Source organism: Chiloscyllium plagiosum, unplaced genomic scaffold (genome assembly GCF_037043375.1).
Source record: "Chiloscyllium plagiosum isolate Xiang-an unplaced genomic scaffold, Cpla_swu_hap1 HiC_scaffold_14, whole genome shotgun sequence".
NCBI classification, from domain to species: Eukaryota; Metazoa; Chordata; class Chondrichthyes; order Orectolobiformes; family Hemiscylliidae; genus Chiloscyllium; species Chiloscyllium plagiosum.
In genome coordinates this window covers 68,484,685-68,508,436 of record NW_028270152.1, presented here as the reverse complement: position 1 = coordinate 68,508,436, position 23,752 = coordinate 68,484,685, and the positions used below count along the sequence as shown (strand labels likewise).

The following is a 23,752-nucleotide window of genomic DNA, read 5'->3' as shown; positions in this document are numbered from 1 at the left end:
TAGTCATTACTGGACTGATGTTCTAGCGAATGAGGCTAATAATTGAAGTGAATTCAAATCCCACCTTGGCAGAACTTCAGTTGTTTCTCAAATTTGGTAAAAGTAACGACAAAACTTACTTTCCTTTAATAAGAAAAGCTGTCATATATACCAAGTTTACAGCTGATCTGGCTTCAGTGAGAGTTTATGGAGGTAAACATTGGACTGCATTGATGTCTCCCGACCGAGTCCCCAATTCAAATGACCCTAATGTAAAGAGCAAGCTCCTGACTGTGAACTTGAGACTTCACACCATTAATGGTGTACTTGAATGTAAACAACCCAACTTCCCAGCACAGTTTATGATTGAAGCTCACTTTGAGTCTTCCCATTGCATACCTTTGTCTTACCGCCTGCTGAATACACCGAGCTAATTCATTGTGCCAACATGCTTGCACACAGTTACTTTGTGATATATACATACTGCAGGATATACCCAGCACAGCATCCCGATTCCTACCCAACTGATCGCAATGATATAGTTTTGCCCAGCCCATCACCTCAAATAATTATTGATAGGATTTTATGAAAATAAGAACAAGAGGACATATTAAATAGGGACAGCTGTACTGTCTGTACTTATTTTTGATAGCTTTGATGCGAAAGCAACAGGAATGTGTGGTTGTGGAATATTGAGTGTTGTTTTTCTACTGGCTAATTTCGTAACAAGCATGGATTTGATTCCAGATTGTTGTTGTGCAATAATAATATTTTGAAGCAGGTCTACCTTAAAGCCATGGCTCTTGAGCTCTGGGGCCTATTGTCCTGAGAGTGCATTATTGATAAATGCTCATCGACTTCAGAATTTACTTTCACATTCAGAAATTAAGGGGGATAGACATTTCTATGGGAGTGTTGTACTTTCTGGACTTCTGGAAATTGTTTATGCTGCGGAGATGCTTTTCACATTCCCTACTGCATAGTCCAGGAGGCTGAGAGAGCAACAGGCTCTTGGAGAAGGTGTTCAAGGTTGGCCTTTCAAGGCACTAATTTGCACCTTATAGGATTTTCTTCAGTTTCTTAATTTGGTCACTTTTATGCTTTATAAATGAATTGGAATAATATGGTTCTCTCTGTAATCAGAAATAATGGGATTAATACAATCTTGCCACACAGCAGAATCCATCCAATTTATCATAGCCCAGGAATTTCTTTGGAAGAGCTATCCTATTACACCTCCTTTGTGACTTGTAATAGCAGTTTGTCTGTTTTTTTTCTTCCTCGATATCAATGTGAATGTCTGTTATTGTCTAGGTTTATGGCCACCAACGACCTGATGGTAGAGCTTCAGAAAGACTCCATTAAGCTGGATGATGACAGTGAGAAGAAGGTGGTGAAAATGTTGCTGAGGCTGCTCGAAGATAAGAATGGAGAGGTGCAGAACCTGGCCGTGAAGTGGTAAGTGATACTGATTGAAGCTGGACAGCACGTCGATCCGTTTTAGGAGAGCGATTCTGCTTTTATAGCCTGCTTCCTCTTTACCAACCTTTCTGTGACTTGTAGCTTTCTCCAATGTACCCTACACCTCCAGCCTACCCAGTGTTGGTGGGAGTTGATATTCAATTGTTGACTGTACAGCAGGGAACTAAGGCAAGGCTATTGTGAGAGTCAAGTTGTTTTCCCACTGATGTACCACAAGTGTCAATATGTTTTCTCTCTGTGAATGTGATGCAGGAGAACAAGAAATAGTAATTTGCATGTCAACTTATTCCTCCTGTTGAAAGCTATCATCTGCTTTTGTCTTGGTTTTGGTATGGTGCAAGGTCAGGGCCTGCCTTGAATATAATCACAAGTGAATAGGAATAGGCCATTTAATTCCTTTTGAGCCTGTTCCACTGCTCAATGGGAATATGACTGATCTGTGACGTAACTCTATATAACCAACTTTTCCCCACATCCCTTAATTTTGGCTAACAAAAATCTTATTGGTTTTAGTTTCAAAACTGACAGTTGACCAAATGTTTGTAGAAGAGAGAGTCCAAAACTGGGGAGGTGATGGACCTAACCATGTTATTGTTAGACTAGAAATCTGGAGACCTAGATAATGTTCTTGGGACCTGCATTTGAATCCCACTATGGCAGATAGTTAATTGTCAACAAAGGAAACTGCCATCCTTACCTGGTCTGGCTACATGTGTGACTCCAGACCCACAGAATATGGTTGACTTTCAACTGCTCTCTGGACAACTTGGGGATGGGCAATAAATGCTGCCCTGGCTAATGGTGCCTACATCCCGTGAATGAATTTTTAAAAACTCTTCTGTAGTCCTTTGTATGTAGCACTGTTTCCTAATCTTGCTTGTGCAACACATGGTGCTTATCTTTTTAGACTTTAACCCTGACCGTTGGAATTAATTTTTCTTTGTCTATCCTGACTATTGCCTATAATTTCTTGCATATTTTCCCAATGGAACCTCATAACCTTTATTTCAGGCAGGTTACAATTCTAATTTGGTCCTAATTTGTGCGATCTCTCCGCACAATCTCGACTCCTGAGAGTTCAGTGTACACTGCACTCCCTCGAAGGTCTGCATAATTGACGCCCCATCCGCCATCTTTAACCTTTACTACTTCCATCAAGACACAATGGTAGCAGACTGCATCATCTACAATCTGCAATGCAGGAACTCACTATGTTTCCTTAATGGCACCTTCAAAATCCACAACATGTGCCACCTGGAAGGATGAGCAGCTGAAGTGCAGGAACCTGCCTTTTTCCTACCAAGCTACATAATATCCCATGTTGGGACAGTATTATGATTCCTATACTGTTACTTAGAGTCCGGGCTCCTATCCTGACAGTATTGCTCATCTACCTACAGGAGAAAGTGAGGACTGCAAATGCCGGAGTTGAGAGTGTGTTGCTGGGAAAGCACAGCAGGTCAGGCAGCATCCGAGGAGCAGGAGAATCGACGTTTCGGGCATAAGCCTTTCATCAGGAATCAGTCCGTGGCCTGCTGCAGAGTCGAGAAGATGGCTTACTGCCTTCTGAAAGGCACTTAGGAATGGAGAACAAATATTGAAGCATAATTTCCTTTGGACTGTCTGGCATGCTGAGTTGTTCCTCTGCTGTAACTGTTGATGCAAAGTAACCTTGACATTTTGACAACTCGACCATTATTAGTTCTTAAGACGCCTGTGTTGCGTCTGACTGCCCCCTCTCTTTCTCTCTACAGTAATTGTGTAAAGATTTTCATGTTGATATTTCCTCTAAATTTCTTTTTGATATGTTACTGTCTTTTGCATCTTTCCCACTTACTAGGAGCTGAAATATATTTTTGCTTTCTGCCTTACTTTTTACTTTGTCTCGTACTTCGATATCTGTCCATGGCTGCTTTTTTGGGCCAAATAGGATTTTAGCCATTTCTGGGTGCAAACTGGTTTTGCACTTTTTAAGACACCTCGAACTGATTTGTTACTGGCTTAACTAGTCAACTGAGAAAGTATGAGAATACGAGCAACAAGTTGAAATCAGGCATTCCTAAATCTAGTATCTCAGTGGCAATTCTATGTTTCTACTTTTCAAACACTAAATTGAACTTAATCTTATTACAATCATTAAGTCAACCTTCTTACACTATTGGACTGCTAACTAAATCTGAATATTCAACCATTACTAAATCTATTATTATCTGCCCCCTGTTGGTTCATATGTTTCAGAAATTCATCTGGCATGTGCTAGTCTGTTTATCCCAATCTATATAGCAGTTAATATGCCCCATTAAAACAACTGCCTTCACTAGATGCTTGATCAACCTCAGTGTTTGAAAAAGCTACCACTTCACCTGAAAGGTCTTTAACTGATGGGCTGTATGGAGTTGATACAGGGATGTTCTGCAGCTTACTGCAGTGATGCAGAATTGTTGGGTGAGAAAGGGAGAGGTAGAGAATGGGCAATAGTAATGATGTTGAAATGCCAGGATCACAGTATTTTATTTGTTTACTTATTTAGCTTGGGTCCATTGGTCAGCAAGGTGAAAGAGTACCAGGTGGAGACAATTGTGGATACATTATGTACGAACATGCTGTCTGATAAAGAGCAGCTCCGGGACATATCCAGCATTGGCCTGAAGACTGTCATTGCAGAGCTGCCTCCTGCTTCTAGTGGTAAGATTGGTCTTTGTACCTTGTCATCTCCGTATGTAATCTCCGTTTATACTCAACATGCCACCTGCTGCCAAATAAATACCAAGTATGCAGATCTGTACCAATACATGTGAGGAGTATGACTAATTTCTGAAGTGTTACCTATTTGGGAAGTGAATGTCTGGTGCAAGCAAGCTGCAGCTAATTGTCGAGTGTTTTGAGGATGACGTTTTCTTATTTTTCTGCTTGCTGTCTTCCTCTATAGTGATGTTGCCTTTTTGTTGAGTTCTAGTTTCATGGTTATCAATATTTTCAGTATCATGCATGACCCTTTATAGTGGGTGAACCTTGATAGGAGTGCTAGCATGCTATTTGGCCATGAATACAAGCCCGAGCATCGTACATCCAATGCACGTGCTTCTGGTACGCATTTGGGTGTAGCAACACGAATTGAGTTGTTCGTCAATCAATGTTTGAGCTCTGAGGGTCATGTCCAGCTGCTCTAACTGTTGAGGCCAGCTAGCCTGGTAAACCCTGAATTAAACCTGGGTCCTTACTGTTCTGCAGGTTCAGTCATCCATTGCCTCCAATTTGGGGGTGACCTGATTTCCTTTATTTTCATGTTGATTACACAATTAGCCAGCTCAGTCCCAATGTTGTCCCATGAGCCACCACTTTGTCGAGCTTTGTGTGGTAACTTCAGAGTTACAGAAACTGAGAGTCATCTGAAGTTGAAACGTTAGCTTGCTCTTTGTCCATGGATGTTGCATGACCCCGCTGTGATTGCCAACATTTGTTGTTTCCGGTCCCATATCATCTCCGTTTTAAGGGCTGTAATTGTCTCAGCTTTTTGATTTCTGTTGCCCCCTTGTGTGGAAGAAGTGCTTCCTATTTTCACTGTTGATGAGCAAGTTCTAAATTTGGCCCCTTGGATCCTAGCACACGTTGGCATTATATGATTCAAAAGTAAATTGTGGTATCAAAAAAAAATCACACCCTATTGCTGAAGACCTGAATAGTATATGGACCTTAGAAATGTGTTGTTTTTGTAGTGTGAACTTGACTTAATGGAAGACTATATAGTGGTTTATAGTCAGGAGGGAGTTTGCCTGGGAGTTCTCAACATTGACTCTGGACCCCAAGAAGTCTCAAAGCTTCAGGTTAAACATGGGCAAGGAAACGTCCTGCTGATTATCAGGTACTGTCCTTCCTCGGCTGATGGATCAGTCTTCCTATGTGTCGAACAGCTCTTGAGGAAGCACCGAGAGTGGCAAGGGTGTAAAATATACTCTGGGTGGGGGATTTCAGTGTCCACCACCAAGAGCTCTTGGTGCCCTGGCAACATTCCAGCAGCAGCAGCACGACTGATCAAGCTGGTCAGATCATAAAGGACTTAGCTGCCAGACTGGGTCTGTGTCTGGTCATGAGAGCAAAACATACTTGACCTCATCCTTATGCATCTCCAGCTGCTAGAGTAGTCTGTCCTTATCATATAGTTAAGAGTGACCATTTCACAGTCCTTGTGGAGACAACGTCCTGCATTCCCATTGAGAATACCCTCCATCATGTTGTGTAGCACTATTGCTGTGCTCAATGGGACAGACTTCAGACAGATCTAACAAGTCAAGACTAGGCATCCAGGAGGCATTGTTGGCTATCAACAGTAGCAGAATTGTACTCCATCTCCTAGCCTGACATATGCCCCCTCCAACCATTACTATCAACTTGGGGATTAACCCTGGTTCTGTGGAGAATACAGGATGACATTTGAGCAGCAGCACCAGGCATATCTAAAAACAAGTTGTCAACCTGGTGGAGCTACCAACAGGATTGCCTGCATGCCAAACAACATAAGCACAGAGCTAAGTGATGCCAGCGAACTGGAATTGATGAGTTATCAGGGGGCAAACTCTGCTAGTTGGAATAATACTTGGCACATTGATGGTTGAGGTTGTTGGAGATCAGTCATCTCTGCTCCAGGACATCTCTGTGGGAGTTCTTTAGGGACATGTCCTAGGCCCAACCATTTTCAGCTGCTTCGTCAATGACCTTCCTCCATCATAAGGTCAGAAGTGAGGATGTCCAATCATTGGCGAACAATGTTCACCATTTGCCACGCCTCAGATCCTGCAACAGTCTATGTACATGTATTGGGGGCAAGGTATTGACTTAGATTGAAAATTGACTGACAGGAAGCAAAGACTAGCGATAAACGGCTCCCTTTCAGAATGGCAGGTGGTGACCAGTGGGATACCACAAGGTTCAGTGCTGAGACCACAGCTGTTTACAATATACATTAATGATATAGATGAAGGTATTAAAAGTAATATTAGCAAATTTGCTGATGACACAAAGCTGGGTGGCAGGGTGAAATGTAAGGAGGAGATTGAGAATACAGCATAACTTGGACAGGCTAGGTGAGTGAATGGATGCATGGCAGATGCAGTTTAATGTGGATAAATGTGTGGTTATCCATCTTGGTGGCAAGAGCAGGAAGGCAGATTACTATCTAAATGGACTCAAGCTAGTAATGGGGAAGTACAAGAAGATCTAGATGTCCTTGTATATCAGTCAATGAAAGTAAGCATGCAGGTACAGCAGGCAGTGAAGAAAGCTAATAGCATGCTGGCCTTCATAACAAGAGGAACTGAGTATAGCAGCAAAGAGGTTCTTCTGCAGCTGTACAGGGCCCTGGTGAGACCACACCTGGAGTATTGTGTGCAGTTTTGGTCTTCAAATTTGAGGAAGGACATTCTGGCTATTGAGGGAGTGCAGCGTAGGTTCATGAGGTCAATTCCTGGAATGGCGGGACTATCATATGTTAAAAGATTGGAGCGACTGGGCTTGTATACACTTGAGTTTAGACAGATGCGAGGGGATCTGATTGAGACATATAAGATTATTAAAGGATTGGACACTCTGGAGGCAGGAAGCATGTTTCTGCTGATGGGGGAGTCCTGAACCAGAGTTGAGGAGAAACCTCTTCACCCAGAGAGTGGTGGGTGCGTGGAATGCTCTGCCCCAGAAGGCTGTGGAGGCCAAGTCTCTGGATACTTTCAAGAAAGAAATGGATAGAGCTGTTAGAGATAGTAGAATCAAGGGTTATGGGGACAGGGCCGGAACAGGATACTGATTGTGGATGATCAACCATGATCATAATGAATGGTGGTGCTGGCTTGAAGGGCCGATTGGCCTACTCCTGCACCTATTGTCTATAAATGCAACAGATTCAGGCTTAGGCTGACAAGTGGCAAGTAACATTTGTGCCATGCAAAAGCCAATAAGAGCCAATTTAGCCACTACACCTTGACAGTCAATGTTTTTGCCATTGAATCCTCCCTTTATCAACATCTTGGGTTGCCATTAACCAAAACCTGGCTGGACTCGCCGCATAAACATAGTGGCTACAAGAGCAGGTCAGAGGCTAGGAATACTATGGTGAACAATTCACTTCCTAACTCCCCCAAGCCTGTTCACCATCCAAAAGGCACAAGTCAGGAGTATGATGAAATACTCCCCACTTGCTTGGATGGGAGTCAGCTCCAACAACACTCAAGAGGCTGCTTTGTTTGAAGCTTTGAGTGGCACCACATCCATATCATTCACTCCCTCCACAATGCTCAGTCACAGTGGTGTGTATCATCTACAAGATGCACTGCAGAAATTCACCAAGGCTCCTTAGATAGCACATTGAAAACTGACCATTTCCACTTAGAAGGATGAAGATAAGTTGCTGCCTGCAAGTTCCACTCCGAGCCACTCCTCATCCTGACTTGGAAATATATCGCTGTTCCTTCAATATCACTGGGTCAAAATCCTGGAATGCCCTCCCCAATGGTATTGTGGGTCAACATCGGTTCAAGCATTGGAGATGCCAATGTTGGACTGGGGTGTACAAAGTTTAAAAAATCACACCACCAGGTTTAATTGGAAGCATTAGCTTTCGGCGCGCTGCTCCTTCATCAGGTGATTGATGTGCTCTGAAAGCTAGTGCTTCCAGTTAAACCTGTTGGACTATAACCTGGTGTTGTGATTTTTAACTCTGTTCAAGAAGGCAGCTCACCACCACCTTCTCGAGGGCAGATAGGATGAGCTTCACAGAGACCCCTTTGATGGATGGTATCTAACATCTCAAACCACAATCCAAAATTCAGGGCACTCGTAACTAAGGTCACAAGGTATCACACTGACATTTGAGCAGAGTACAACGTGACTAACTTATGAATACTTGGTTTTAGATTTACATAACACAATTTAAACAATTGTTGTGAGTATTTTCTTAGCCTTGTGCTTGTATTCAAAAAGTGGTCTTGTGCTTAAAAAGGTTGGAGACCATTGCAATAAGGCTTTTTGCCAAGTGATTTGGCTAAAGGCTCATATTTTAGACTGACTACAGTACAGACAAAGGGTGACTGTACATTGCCGATCGAGGCTTTGCAGCAGCCGAAGTATGCTAAGAGTTCTCAGAATATTTAAATTAGGTTGACTAAAGATTCAGGATAATTGTGGCTTAGACAGTTCAGGATCACTGGATGAGAATCCTCGCCTTTTTAACCTTTTTATTTTTGCTGAGAAATGGGAGATTTTAGCATAAAAATCTTAATGTGACTAAAAATAAACCTCTTACCTTCTCTGGACCTTTTGTTGATCAGGGAAAACAAAACATAACATTTAGTGAAGATCTAATTAGTGCCAAAATAAATAAACACGTAATATCTGTAGTTACTATAAACATTTGCTATTGTCCTAGGCTTGGCCCTGTCGGCTAATGTGTGTAAGAAGATTACTGGACGTCTGACGAGTGCTATTGCAAAGCAAGAGGATGTTTCTGTCCAGCTGGAGGCCCTGGATATATTGTCTGATATGCTAAGCAGGTAAACTACAGGGTATGATCAAGTCCAAGTCTCATTAACAGCAAAGGAGAATCAACTGTGCTATATTTGTATGCAGGCATGATGTTATATGGAAAACAGTGTCCATATTAGTACATTGGTACTATTGTTCTAAGTACAAGAAGACAGTCCTTTATCCGAAAAGCTCCAAAATCAGAAGGTTTTTTTTGTGAAGTTTTTCTCATTTAACAAGATTGTTTGGCATGCAAACAGTTAACCCAACTCCACATCCATTTGTGGCGTGTCACTCAATACAATGTTGGGGGTGCTGGCGAGGCCCAGCACTGGCAGGCCTCTGTTCTGTCTCAGGGCCCATTACTCAGTGAGTCTGCTCTTCAGTAAGATTTTTAAAAATTTCGCCATTGAACTGTCACCTATTCCGAATTCTGAAAATCAGCTGGTCCCGAGTGTTTCGGATAAAGGATTGTGTACCTGTAATACATCCTGGAGTGCAGCACAATGGTAGTATTATTAGGAGTAATTTATTCTATGGTACAAACAGGGATAATATTCTTTTGAATGAGATCCTGGGGTTAAATTCTCTGTTGGTTGATATTAGACAAAGCTTCACAGAAATGTTGATACACAAGCGCCCCAAATACTTAGAAAATCAACAAAAAAAAATTAGCAGTGAGCCAAAGAAGGAGGCACTAGCACAAATGGCCCAAAGGTTTTGTCACAGTGATAGGTTTTAAGACACCACTGAAAGGAGAGCAGGTAGAGAAAGAGCTTTGGTGGTGATATGGGGAAAACTTGGAGCTTCAGCAGGATTTGGGCGGAGTCAGGATTGGAAATGAGTAATTTAACTGAGGTAGAAGTCGGCAGTTTTGGGGCTGAGCATTTGAAGTTGCATGCTCAGCTTGGTTAAATAAGATGCCAAAATTGCAATCAATCTGGTTAATCCATGGATCATGGTCAGGGTGGCAACAAAGGTTTAAGGCCCAAGAGGATGACTTTGGTTTTTATTTGAATGTTTTTAGTTGGTCTGTATTCCTGATGCTGAAATGCATAATGCCTCTGCATAAATGTTCCAATAATTATTCACTTTTCTGCTGCATTTGTGCAGAGCCCTCTTTGACACACAACTGGAAGCATGACTCAAGCCTACGCATGCACTGATTAGCTTTTTAATCAACCTGTTCGGATGTGTAATGACACGCGCGCGCGCGCGCACACACACACACACACACACCTCCCCCCCCTCTGGAGCAGGTGGAATATAAACCCCAGGTCTCCTCGCTCAAAAAGAGGGACACTACTACTAAACCACAAGCGCATGCAACCCCCCCCCCCCCCCTTTCTCTCTTTCCCCCCTCCCCGCTGTATGTTTGTGCAGTGTTAGTGAAGTCGGTTTTCACCAGTATCAAGTATAGCAGAAGATCACAAAGACTGTGCTCCAGTGAGCCCCAAAACACTATATATGAGCATATCCTACTGTCTTAGTAGCAAATGCCTCGTCAGTGTGGTATCCACATCCTACGGTGGGGACACTGGTGTAGCTGAGATTTGTGCAGATTTCTTATCCAGCCTACAACCGCAAGAGACTGTACAGGCCTGATTTGTGGTTACAGAGGGGCCAGTGTTTATGTGAGAGCTTGGCCTTTTGACCATAGTTCTGCCTCGATCAGATGAATTTCTGGTATGTTTGTGCTGAGTTAAGTCTGTGTAGTGAAGGAGTCTGAGGTCTCCCTACTGCAGGTAAATGTCATGAGGGTCAGTGTTAAGGCTTCTTCCAGTCGTCTTCTGAGAGTCAGTGGTCCGGGTCACACTCCCAGGAGTGGTAGAAGTTTTCCATGTTGGCTGGTGCTAAGAAAAATGGTGGTAAGTGCGGGGCTGCTTTTATTTATTCTCAAAAATTGAGTCAGTTTGGCAAGTTTACCCTGAGAAGTTGATGACAGCATCTTCTAATGACACTAAGTTTTACCTTCTGATTGGCTCTCTTAGCACATGACAAGCAAATCGCTCACTGAGAGTCTGTAGGCATTTGTCGATCAGATCAGGTAGGGGATTTTAGGTTCCCTTTCCAGAGGGCATTGTTAAAAGCTGCAATGGTTCAATAATCCAGCATCCTCTAACCTCTGTGTATTTCTGTTTCTGATTGTCTCCTTAGTTTTAACAAATTTAGAAGTCACTCTAATGAAAAGCAAGTTCATGACTGGATGAATGAGTAGGGAAGCACAAATTCTGTTCTTTTAATCCTCTCCCAGTTAGCCCACTTCTTTTTACATTTGTATCTCTTGCCTACACTTCCCCAAACGCGCACCCATAGCTGATTTCCCTCTAAAGTTTGGTGCCTGCTCCTGCCATTATTGCTGTGCATAGATCAGGCCTTCCGAGAGTTGGTGTTGGAACTCTGAGTGTGGTTGTGAACTGAAATTTTGGGGTTGCAAGCTGAGGCAGTAGTGGCCACCGTGGAGTTCTGACCAAGTTAGAACATCTATGCAGCTCTCCTGTGGGCTCAGCCCTCACTGAGGGGTTGACCATTTTGATGCCTTAAAATAAGGTCACAGAAGGCAACCTTTTAGGATGCACTGCACTATATTATGTGAGGATGCTAAAGGAAGGACTTAATTCATAGAGCTCCTTTTCATAGCTTGAGAATGACTGTCAAGCACAGAGACAATCTGCGAGAAGGGTTTTCATAAAGTCCCACACAAAAAAGTTAGCTAAAGTGGAAGCCATCGGAATTGAGGGCAAATTAACTTGGATAGAAAATTGGTTGAGTGGCAGGAAATAGTTGGGTTATATGTATGTACTCAAAGTGGCAGGACATCAGTAATGATTTCCCACAAGGATCTGTGTGGGGGCCTCAGTTATTTGTAATATTCTTTAATGACTTGGATAATGGCATAAAAAGTCAAGTACCATATTCAGATTTGCTGCCAACACCAATTTGCATTGTATTGTAGACCGTGGTGACGATTGTAACATTATAACAGGTTATTGATAGATTGAGTGAATGGGCAAAGTTGTGGCAGATTAATTTTAATATAAGCAAGTGAGGTTATCATGTCGGACCAAAAAAGGATAAGTCTGGATTTTTAAATTTAGTAGGCAAAGGTGGATGACCCACGAAGGTTTGGGCGTTCAGGATTTTAAAATGCCATAAACAGGTACAGAAAATAATCAAGAAGGGTAATGGAATGCTAGCCTTCATATCTAAAGGTCTGGAGTGTTGGGAGGCATTATGCTGCAAAACCTTAGTTAGACCCCACTTAGAGTACTGTGAACAGACCTGGGCACTATAGCTTCGGAAGGATGCTTGGCCCTTGAGAGAGTTCAACGCAGGTTTAAAGAATGATACCTGGACTTCAGGGATAAAGATATGAAGAAGGGTCAGACAAATTAAGTCTCGGGGTGATCTAATCAAGGTCTTTGGGATATTAATAGGGAATGACAGGGTAGATAAGGATAAACTATCCTATCCAGGGGACACAGTCTGAGAATTAGCGCCAGGCACTTGAGGGATGTTAGAAAGCAGTTCTACAGACAGTAATAGATGTTTGGAACTCTCTCTTCCTCAAAAAGTGGTTGATGCTAATTAAGTTGTTAAATTTAAATCTGAGACCAGTTTTATTGTCCAAGGGATATGGGTCCAAGGTAGGCACATTGAAATGGGCCACACATCAGCCATGATGATGTTGAATGGTGGGGGCTGAATAGCCTATTCCTGTTCCTATGTTGCAATCACTTGAAATACTGAAAATCTGATGGCCACTTTGCACATAGCAAAGGTACACAAATGTGAAGGAGACTAGTGATAGTTGAGAGTAAGTGTTGATTAGGGTAGAAGCAGTGTCTTTCTTCTGCACTCTATAATTCACCTGCATTGGGGTGAACCTTTTTGCTCTGAAAATGGTGCCAAGATGTCCCTTATATCCACTATGAAAGCAGACTGGGTCTTGGCATACCATCTCATCGAAAAGATGGTAACTTCAGTCGTGCCTCACTCCTCAGTACTCTCTAGAATGACAGGCTGTACAGTGTGCTTAAGTTTCTGGAGTGGGTGTGATACCACAATGTCTGTCTGAGGTGGCAGGTAACAGCTGACTGTGCAGCACATTGTCTTTGAGATGTTATGGAGCTAGGCTAAGCCTAGCATACACAGAAAGCACAATATTAAAACTCCAGTGTACTTAATATTAGTATAGCATGTTCATTTGCAGTATAGATATTGAGTTAGCCTCCCCTCCTTAGTTTTGAGGGAGGGTTAAGGTGGAAGAAAGGAAATGTTGAGTGGGAAGGGCTGGTAAAAGTCAGTCAACAAATTATTTAAAGTGCATTGCCTGAAAGGATGCTGTAAGCAGATTAAATGAAATTTGAAGAATAGATACCTATTCAAGTTCATACTGACCTTTCATCAGTGGGATATGGCAGGGTTGATATTGGTGGAAGATTGCTTTCTGCCAATTTAAAGCAGGTTAGCACACAGGATGACTGGCTGCATGAAGTGGTTTGCCTTCCTGAAGGTATCACTAAGGTGGTAGGTGAGGAAGCTGGAAATGCAAAGTTTTGGTATCATATCTTTTGTGGGTATGGCAGAGGGAACTTATTTAAATAGATGTGGTGACTATCCTGATAACTCTGGTGATTGTGTATTCTGAATGTCCCTTCACATTTCCCATTGCAGGTTGGGTGGGACTCTGATCACATTTCACTCCTCAATCCTGACCTGCCTGCTGCCTCAGCTGTCTAGTCCAAGGCTGGCTGTTCGTAAGAGAGCCATCATTGCTCTGGGTCATCTGGTCATGAGCTGCAGCACGTGTCTCTTTTCTGAGCTAATGGATCACCTCCTGGTTGAATTGTCAAAGAATGAATCTACGTCTATGACCAGAACTTACATCCAATGCACTGGTGCCATCAGCCGGCAGGCAGGACACAGAGTTGGTGAGCAACTGATTTTAAATCCTTCCTCTGTTATTTCAGCAAATTGAAGAGCTTGATGAGCCTTTTCCCTGTTGTTTGACACTTTTGAATGAAAGTAAAATAGTGGTTGCATTCCTGCTAACAGAAGTGATGTGGTGCTGTCAAGTATGGAATAGTGTGGCTTTGAGGTAGATAATGAATCATGATCTAAAATGGCAGAGAAGATTCCAGGAGCTGAATGGCCTGTTCTTGCTCCTATGTTGCTGTGTTTCCTAAATGTCATCCAAATGGACAGAATGATTATATCATGGATTGACTTAACTGAAAATGTACTAGAATAGTGGAGGGCAAGCTTTACACTTGCTCACAAATGCTGTACCTAAAGCAGAACACTGCAGATGCTGGAAATCTGAAATAAAACTAGAAAATGGTGGATGTACCCTGGACATCAACTGTGGAGAGAGAGAATCTGGATCAGTGGTGCTGGAAGAGCACAGCAATTCAGGCAGCATCCGAGGACAGGCAAAATCGACGTCCTCGGATGCTGCCTGAATTGCTGTGCTCTTCCAGCACCACTGATCCAGAATCTGGTTTCCAGCATCTGCAGTCATTGTTTTTACCTTGTGGAGAGAGAGAAGCAGAGCTGACAATTCAGGTTGGTGACTCGCTGTATGGAATGAAGCGATAATTCTGTTCCTCACTGCACAAATGCTGCCTGCTTGCGCTGTCTTCTGCATATTTTGTTTATATTTTATGTGCCTCCATTGAGGCTGTTTGGTGAAGGGAGAAAAAAGGAGGAGGCGGTTTATTGTGCACCTAACCTGACCGGGAACTGTTGGAAACTGTGTGTAGAGATGATTTTTCTGTTGTACGGCCTTGGGAGTGATTGGGACAAGTTCAAGAGAGCCCTACTCTGCTTCTAACCCCATGCTGCCTATAAGGATGTAAGAATACAATTAAACCATTCCATTAGACCATGGCTGATCAGTATCCTGATTCTGTCTAACTGTAACTTGGTTGCTTCACAAAAATGTGTACATCTTGACTATCAGTGTGTGGGCTGACCATGGAGCTCCATTAGTGTAAACTGCAACTTCTGCATTTAGGTGCAAGCTGGTAGTTGGGAAATTGTGTTTTTTTTAAAATTCCTCTCTAGAATGCGGCTGCCACTGGCTAGCCAGCATTTAATGCCTATACTGAGTTGCCCTGAGAAGGTGCTGGTGAGCCTTGAACCACTGCAATTCACCTGCTGTGGGTTGGCCCACAATGCCATTAGGGAGGAAATTCCAGGATTTTGACCCACCGAACAGTGATACATTTCCAAGTCAGGATGGTGAGTGGCTTGGCTCTGTTACGGTCTTTGATAGTAGCAAACGTTTCAACATTTACTGCCATTGGAACCACATGATCTGGGCCAATGGGTCTCTTTTGAGTAAGGAGGAGAGTTATGAATCAAAATTGTTTTGATCATGGATAGGAATCGTACTGATGCTTGATGTAGCCCCCAGAGATGACCAATGTCGAAATAGCTGGAAGTATTTTCCTCCTCTCTGGTTGACTTCTAACAGAAAATACTGCGTTGTCTTTCAGGAGAACATTTGGAGAAGATTATTCCCCTGGTTGTAAAATACTGCAATGTGGATGATGATGAGCTGCGGGAGTACTGCTTCCAGGCATTTGAATCCTTTGTGAGAAGGTATGCCCCTGTCTGTTGCTTATTCGGCTTCCATTCCCTTCCTTCTCCTTTCTCAAATCCCTTTGGATTGATGTACCTGGTTCTGCTAAATGACCTGTTCTTAAATCAGTGTTGTTCTGTACTTGAGCACCTTGCAGCAACCCTGCATTTTGGTTTCTAAGTTCTCACTTGCTTCTGCATCTTTCCTCCTTTTGTTCCAAATCTTATTGGGTGAGGGGAGGAGGAATTGCGCACTACAACAGACATACTGTGCTATGAAACTGACCAGGGCCCATATTGGCATAGGATCTTAAAATGAACACAGGTAGTTGATCACTGAAACCTTTACAAACTTAAGATTTGGTGCTTCACAATAGGGTAACATTGCAATTGTTCTGAAACAGTCCGGTGTGTTGAACAACTGTTGGTTTGTTTGCTTTCCTCTATGACCTCTGTCTTTGCTGCCAAGGATAATGTAGAATCCCTATGGTGTGGAAGCAGGCCAGTCGGCCCATTGAGTCTACACTGACCCTCTGAAGAGCAGTCCACCCAAACCCGAGCCCTGTAGCTCTGCATTTTCTACGGTTAATCCACCTAGTCTACACATCCCTCGACACTCTGGGCAATTTTGCATGACAAATCCTGCACATCTTTGGACTATGGGAGGAAACTACAGCACTTGGAGGAAGCCCACGCAGACAGGGGGGAGAAAGGCGACTGTGAAAACTCCAGACCGAGGGTGTAATTGAACCCAGGACCCTAGCACTGTGAAGGTAGCAGCGCTGCCCACTGAACCACCATGCCGCCCCATGTTGACGATTCTGATTCTATGAACCTTTACTGCCAAAATTCTACATTATCACATTGTTTCATTCTGTTGCTTTGTTTCCCCTCTCTGATACTTGTAGGAATTTGTATTAAATTTGTATCAGTCCCCTGAACTTGTTCCATCATGATCCCATTCCATGCTACTGCTCTTCTCCACTTGGCAAGCTTCCAGTCTTATGACATCTTGGATTGTGCAGTGAACAATAAGAAGTACAATCAACTGAAACCCCACCTCTTTTTCTGTTCCCCCACCCCCAAAATAAATCTAAAAGCATAGACTGAAGAAACGATGTCAATTTCATTCTCGTGATTTGCCAGTTCCATCCTGAGAGTGTGTGAAGAAATGTGTTTGGATAGTTCTCTTGTATATTTCAGTGGATTTCTCTCTGGGGCAGCAATACAGCAAAGGTGTGCAGATTTTCCCATTGATATGTTTGAAGAGTGCTCAGCTGGTGGTTTGGGGCACTCCAGGTCTAATGCATGCATGCAAATCTGTGGCCGTGAAACATTATTACTTTCCCAGAGATCCTGTGCTTTTCCTGAACATTGTCCCAGGAAATTTGAATATCCAGTTTGTTCCATGTAAATATTCATCCATTCGGCATTCAATGAAGCTTGGAATTCCCATCTCTGTGCCTGTTTACAGATACGTGAAGGCACGATGCTCATTGTTATAATGGAATTCTCTTGTTTTGAGGATGAGGTTTTAGACCAGGTACAATTCACAAATTTGCTGAAGTCAGATTTGGAAATTTTGAGTCTTTCTTTGTTAGAACTGTGCAAATTATGGGCAAGTTATTTGAATTGTTTAAAACATCATGGAAGGATGATCATAGAAGCAAACAGGTTTTACTTCAGAATTTCAAGTGGCAAGGCCGATTAGTCATAATACAATAAATGCAACAAATGCATAACGAAGCAGGTAAAATTTCTTCACGCAATAATTTTGACTTTGGGTAGTAGCATAAAACGGGCGATATCGGTTCCGTGTTTTTCATTCTCGTGATTGCCAGTTCCATCCTGAGAGTTGATGCTCAGTGGAAAGTGTGTAAAAGGGGCAGTGATTTCAAGAGGTCCCTACATCAGGCCTGTTGGATAGATGATTGAAGGGTCATGGAAACAAGATGTGTAAATATGATTTGTTCTGCTCACCCCAATGGGAGATTAAATGTTGACATCTATTATATCGGTCAACTGGCACTTTCCTATGTTTTGTCCTCTATTAATTCTGGTAGCCAGCCACCACCTCACCTGAGGAATTACTAACATGACATTAAGTTTTGAAAATACAAGCAAAATACTGTGGATTCTTGACATCTGAAAGAAGAGAGTGCTGGAGAATCTCAGTAGGTCTGGCAGCATCTGTGGAAATAAAAACAGTTTACCTTTCAAGTCTGATGTTACTCTTGGTAACTCAATTTTATAAAATTTGAACATTCATGAGTTGCATAAATCACATTGTGAGATGACTTCACTTTAATGAGCTGTTAGGTGTGGGATCTTCTGCTCTCTTTTTGGCTTGACCATCAGTTTAATGTTCGATTTATGTTGCCTTGATATTGTGCAGTCAAAACTTGCTGTCATCAATTCTGAACTCCTGACTTTGAACTCTGGTGGATTCTGATATAGGATGTACTGGGCATTGTACAATAAACCATGTTAGTGTCAATAGGGAGCACTAGTTTGATAATCTGACAGCACAATTAAATCTCAATCCAGCAGTGCTGTGCCAGTCTTATTCTTTGTACTTGGTGAAAATTAGTTGTTTAAATTTTTGTGTTCACTCTTAAGATGTCCAAAGGAGATGTCCCTTCACATCCCTGCTATGATTGGTCTGTGTCTCAAATATATCACATATGATCCAAATTACAACTATGACCAAGATGAGGATGATGAAGACGCCATGGAAACAGACAAAACCGATGAAGAAGAGGATCAAGGTCAGTGCCTTGAAATGTTGGACATGCTTTTTGTAACTTGCAGAGATAAATATACTGGCTGGTTTGGAGGATTTGAGCCCTCTGGCGAAGCTGAATAGACTGGGGCTGTTTTCCTTGGAGCGTCGGAGGTTGAGGGGTGACCTTTTATAGTGGTTTAGAAAATCTTGAGGGGCATGGATAGGGTAAATAGACAAAGTCTTTTCCCTGGGGTGAGGGAGTCCAGAACTAGAGGGCATAGGTTCAGGGTGAGAGGGGAAAGATTTAAAAGGATCCAAGGGACAACTTTTTCATGCAGAAGATGGTGCGTGTATGGAATGAGCTGCCAGAGGAAGTGATTGGAGGTTGGTACAATTATAACATTTAAAAAACATCTGGATGGGTATATAAATAGGAAGAATTTATAGAGATATGGGTCAAGTGCTGGCAAATGGGACTAGATTAATTTAGGATATCTGGTCAACATGGCTTTGTGCGTGGGAAATCATGTCTCACGAACTTGATTGAGTTTTTTGAAGAAGTAACAAAGAAGATTGATGGCAGAGCAGTAGATGTGATCTATATGGACTTCAGTAAGGCGTTCGACAAGGTTCCCCATGGGAGACTGATTAGCAAGGTTAGATCTCATGGAATACAGGGAGAACTAGCCATTTGGATACAGAACTGGCTCAAAGGTAGAAGACAGAGGGTGGTGGTGGAGGGTTGTTTTTCAGACTGGAGGCCTGTGACCAGTGGAGTGCCACAAGGATCGGTGCTGGGTCCTCTAGTTTTTGTCATTTACATAAATGATTTGGATGTGAGCATAAGAGGTACAGTTAATAAGTTTGCAGATGACACCAAAATTGGAGGTGTAGTGGACAACAAAGAGGGTTACCTCAGATTACAACAGGATCTTGACCAGATGGGCCAATGGGCTGAGAAGTGGCAGATTGAGTTTAATTCAGATAAATGCGAGGTGCTGCATTGGGGGAAAGCAAATCTTAGCAGGACTTGTACACTTAATGGTAAGGTCCAAGGGAATGTTGCTGAACAAAGAGACCTTGGAGTGCAGGTTCATAGCTCCTTGAAAGTGGTGTCGCAGGTAGATTGGTTAGTGAAGAAGGCATTTGGTATGCTTTTCTTTATTGGTCAGAGTATTGAGTACAGGAGTTGGGAGGTCATGTTGCAGCTGTACAGGACATTGGTTAGGCCACTGTTGCAATTCTGGTCTCCTTCCTATCGGAAAGATATTGTGAAACTTGAAAGGGTTCAGAAAAGATTTACAAGGATGTTGCCAGGGTTGGAGGATCCTGAGCTACAGGGAGAGTCTGAACAGGCTGGGGCTGTTTTCCCTGGAGCGTTGGAGGCGGAACCTTTATAGAGGTTTACAAAATTATGAGGGGCATGGATAGGGTAAATTGGCAAAGTCTTTTCCCTGGGGACAGGGAGTCCAGAACTGGAGGGCATAGGTTTAGGGTGAGAGGGGAAAGATATAAAAGAGACCTAAGGGGCAACTTTTCAAGCAGAGGGTGGTACGTGTATGGAATGAGCTGCCAGAGGATGTGGTGGAGGCTGGTACAATTGCAACATTTAAGAGGCATTTGGATGGGTATATGAATAGGAAGGGTTTGGAGGGATATGGGCCAGGTGCTGGCAGGTGGGACTAGATTGGGTTGGGATATCTGATTGGCATGGGCGGGTTGGACCGAAGGGTCTGTTTCCCTGCTGTACATCTGACTCTATGGTCGACACGGACAAGTTGGTCTGTTTCTGTGCTGTGCATCTCTATGACTTTGACTGGAAATGTGCCATTAATGAAAGAGAAAAGAGTAGTGATAAGACTTGCACTAGCTGCAGATATTAGTGCTATCTGCTTCTCTGATGATTGGTTGAGAAGGTTAACAGAGTGAATTGCTAAAAAGGAAAGCCTAATCTAAAACTAGTTGGCTAACCTGGTTATGATTTCCTGGCTGAGGGAAGAAAAATAAACCAGGATTAACAATCCTAGCAGCTAACTAGCTTGAAGTACGCCTGTGTGGAAGTCTGTCAAAGGAAGGATTGGGATTTGCTGTGATGTGCTTGGTTTCCCTAGCTGGTATGAACAAATGACACTTTGAGATATCCAAAGTTAATTGAGCCCTTGATCTTACACCTTAGCAAGGGATCAGTACCTTTTGGGGAACAGGAGTGGGCCCTTAAGCTCTCCAGACATGGGCCTTCGGGTTATAAGACTTACTGTGACCACTATATCACTCTCCTACCATTAGTTAATGATGGATTCCAGCATCCAACCAACAACAGATAGTAGGCTAAATGGGCTGAGATTTCGTACTTTTCATTTGCTACTTCCTCCCTCTTTCTTGAGCAGAGGTGATATGTTTGCAGTTACCCATGCCAGTGATTAAGGAAGTGTGGTGTAGCAGGGTGCTATAGTATGAGGCCTGATGGTTTTGTAGGCCGTAGATCTCATTGTGTATCTTGTGCTCACCCCAGACAGTGAAGAGGAGTACACCGATGATGACGACATGAGCTGGAAAGTTCGCCGAGCTTCCACCAAGTGTTTGGATGCCATTGTGAGCACCAGGCATGAGATGCTGCAGGAGTTTTACAAGACTGTCTCGCCGGCCCTCATCAGTCGATTCAAGGAGCGAGAGGAGAATGTGAAGGCTGACATTTTTCATGCATATGTGTCTCTTCTGAAGCAGACCAAACCAGTCCAGAGCTGGTTGCAAACTACAGATGCCCTGGGACAAGGAGACATGCCCCTAATGATGCTTCAGCATCAAGTGAGTATTTTCAACTCATTGGTATTATTTTCACCAGTTTCCCCTCCCTTCCCTAACCATGTTTGTCATTCATAAAACATCTATGCAGGGGCTATTACCCATACTCCTCCTTTCATTCCAGTCTTGGGGTCACGCAAAGTGGTCTCTCCTTTGTTGAGATCGCAAGCTCAGCAGTGATTGGCTGGCCTTAAGTAGTCACCAAAATGGTAATATGAGCCTAGGAGTGATTGGCATTTGTGGTAATAACAGGCAGTCCATGTGTTATAAACTTGGTAAAAATGTTGGTAGTTTATGCCAAAGGCCATAATGCAGGCAGAAATGTTTGTAAGATAGTTAGCACACACATGGATTAGATCTGGCTGAGCAGTTGGTTAGCATCCAAGTAATGAGAATGAGTAAGTTCATCTAATAGCAATGACATACTCTGTATTAATGGATTAGGAATGAGTAACACATAAGGTTATAGCAGATTAGAATTATTTATATATCTCTTAAATATATAAGATAGGGCAGGGTAACAGTGGGTTGGGAGTGCATTGCACGCACAGTGTAATGTGGGTTGGGAGTTATATTCTGATAATTCAGAAGTAATAGAACAAACTTTTGGAAATTTTCAGAATTGCAATGAATATAACATGCATTATCCTTGCTACAAAGCTGCTTGTGAGGTTGTGTATCAGTATTGTTATAGTCATATGCTAACTTTAATTTACCTTGGAGTGATGTTTGATTACCTAGTGTGAATGGACATCCTTGCTTCTATTTCATCAAAATGTGAAGTTGCTGAAACACTTCCACTCTTTCTTATGTGCACCTCCACTCCCTTTTCGTCTCTCTCTCCTCATTACTTTGTCCCCTTTTTCATGCAGGTACCTAGTATAGTGAAAGCTCTGCATAAGCAGCTAAAGGAGAAGAGTATGAAGACTCGACAAGGGTGTTTCAATCTCCTCACTGAATTGGCCAGTGTCCTACCTGGAGGCTTGTCTGAACATATACCAGCCTTGGTTCCAGGTATGAATGAGGAGGGCAGCCAATGGTAGTGGTGGTGGAATGTAGTTAACACTTTGCGTCTAAAATAGGATTGAATGCATGTTGCTATCTGGAACACTTGTCGTGGGCAAAGCAAATCACCCAGGTGGTTGGCAGCGCACATATCCTTAGTCCATAGCCAACATTGTCCTAACCTTTAGGCTATTATTAAAGGTAGGACTAACAACACCCTCTTTTCGACCAGTGATTCCATAGCTAACTTGACAAATCAAAGATTAAGCAAGAACTGCAGCACAGAATGAAAGATATCATTCTGGTCATCCAGTGCACTCCTTCCACTGATACTGTCAAACCGGTACATCGAGACTCCAGTCAATCCATTTAATCTCCTGAAGGCAGTGCTATACAAATGCTGTCAGATTCATAAAAGAACAGTGGAGACTACGTCCTCACATAGAACTCCTCCTCCTCAGACGACATATACAACATATAGGTCAAGTTGCAAGGGAGCTGTTGTTATATTTAATTATTTTAACTTTGTACCTATATCCACAACAGTTTTATATATTCACATGGAAATAGTTTTTAGTTTGTCTTTGGAAAAAGCTAATTTTCTGAGAGTGTATTTGAAAATGTTGGAAAAAACATTCCTCTGTCATGAATGATTGCATATGTGTGGGGTGAACCTGAGCTTTGCTCAGCAGTTAAACCCAAGTCTCTCGTTGATTTGTGCTGAGTTAACAGCTCTCATTTGGGGAAATAGTGCAGATGCTGTCATTAGCTGAGGTATATCTCCAGCAGGGAGGGAGGCTAGAATAAACCACCAATTTCTCTGTCTGGTGGTACTCGCTGGGAAGTTCAAACTTACTTTTCCAAGGATGGAAGAGAAAACGAGGCAGGCTTAGGGATAATTTGAACTGGGGAGACAAATACGTACATGTGATGTCTTTGGGCTAGTAAATCAGAAGTTCAGGCTGAATGCTCAAATCCTCAAATCCCACGATAGAAGCTGATTGGAATTTGATAATTTTGGAATTAAAACTAGTCTCCATAACGAAGTTGTCTTCAGTACTTTAAAAATCCAGATTGTTCACTGATGTCCTTTCACAAGCCACACGGTTCAGGGGCAATTGGGATTGGACAACAAATGCTGACGTTGCCTGTGATACCAACATACCATGAAAGCATAAATCAAACTTAGGCTAAATTTGGATCAAAGACAAGGAAGTTTTAATTTTTGAGAAAGCAAGAGTTGGGGTCGGAAGTGAATCTTAAATTCAGGTGCAGTGTATATAGAGCCAGCAGGGACGTTGGAAGCTGAGATGTTATCAACAACCATATGATCTTTTCAGTCTGTTCAGCTCCTTATTTAGATCATGGCTGATCTCTTAATGCCATCCCATCACTTTGGTTATTATAACGTATAATAACTTTGCCTAACAATCCATCCAATTCTATTTTCTAATTTTCAGTTGACAGATTTTGGGAAAGTGTTCCACACTTCTTTGTATGAAGAAAAGCCTCCTGAAAGCGGTCTCTGAAAGGCCTGCCTCTATTATTACAGTCATGTCACCTTGTTTCTGGTTCCCCTATTAAAGAAATTGGGAATGAGGAACAGTCATTCAGAGGAACACTAACGGTGGCAGTACTAATTAAGTTATCGAAGATTGCTTT

General features: G+C 42.6%; 1 protein-coding gene across 1 annotated transcript in view; it reads left to right on the top strand.

Moving 5' to 3' along the window:
- Positions 1 to 1,296: 1,296 nt before the first annotated feature.
- LOC122559158 (cullin-associated NEDD8-dissociated protein 1-like) overlaps positions 1,297 to 23,752 on the top strand; it is a 40,578-nt gene continuing 18,122 nt past the window's right edge. Inside the window, exons 1-8 of the mRNA XM_087994508.1 lie at positions 1,297 to 1,437; positions 3,992 to 4,146; positions 8,876 to 8,999; positions 13,648 to 13,904; positions 15,474 to 15,579; positions 18,178 to 18,326; positions 20,796 to 21,088; positions 21,958 to 22,099. Of these exons, the coding sequence (XP_087850634.1) occupies positions 1,298 to 1,437; positions 3,992 to 4,146; positions 8,876 to 8,999; positions 13,648 to 13,904; positions 15,474 to 15,579; positions 18,178 to 18,326; positions 20,796 to 21,088; positions 21,958 to 22,099 (1,366 nt within the window). The 5' untranslated portion in view covers position 1,297. The remainder of the gene's footprint in view (positions 1,438 to 3,991; positions 4,147 to 8,875; positions 9,000 to 13,647; positions 13,905 to 15,473; positions 15,580 to 18,177; positions 18,327 to 20,795; positions 21,089 to 21,957; positions 22,100 to 23,752) is intronic.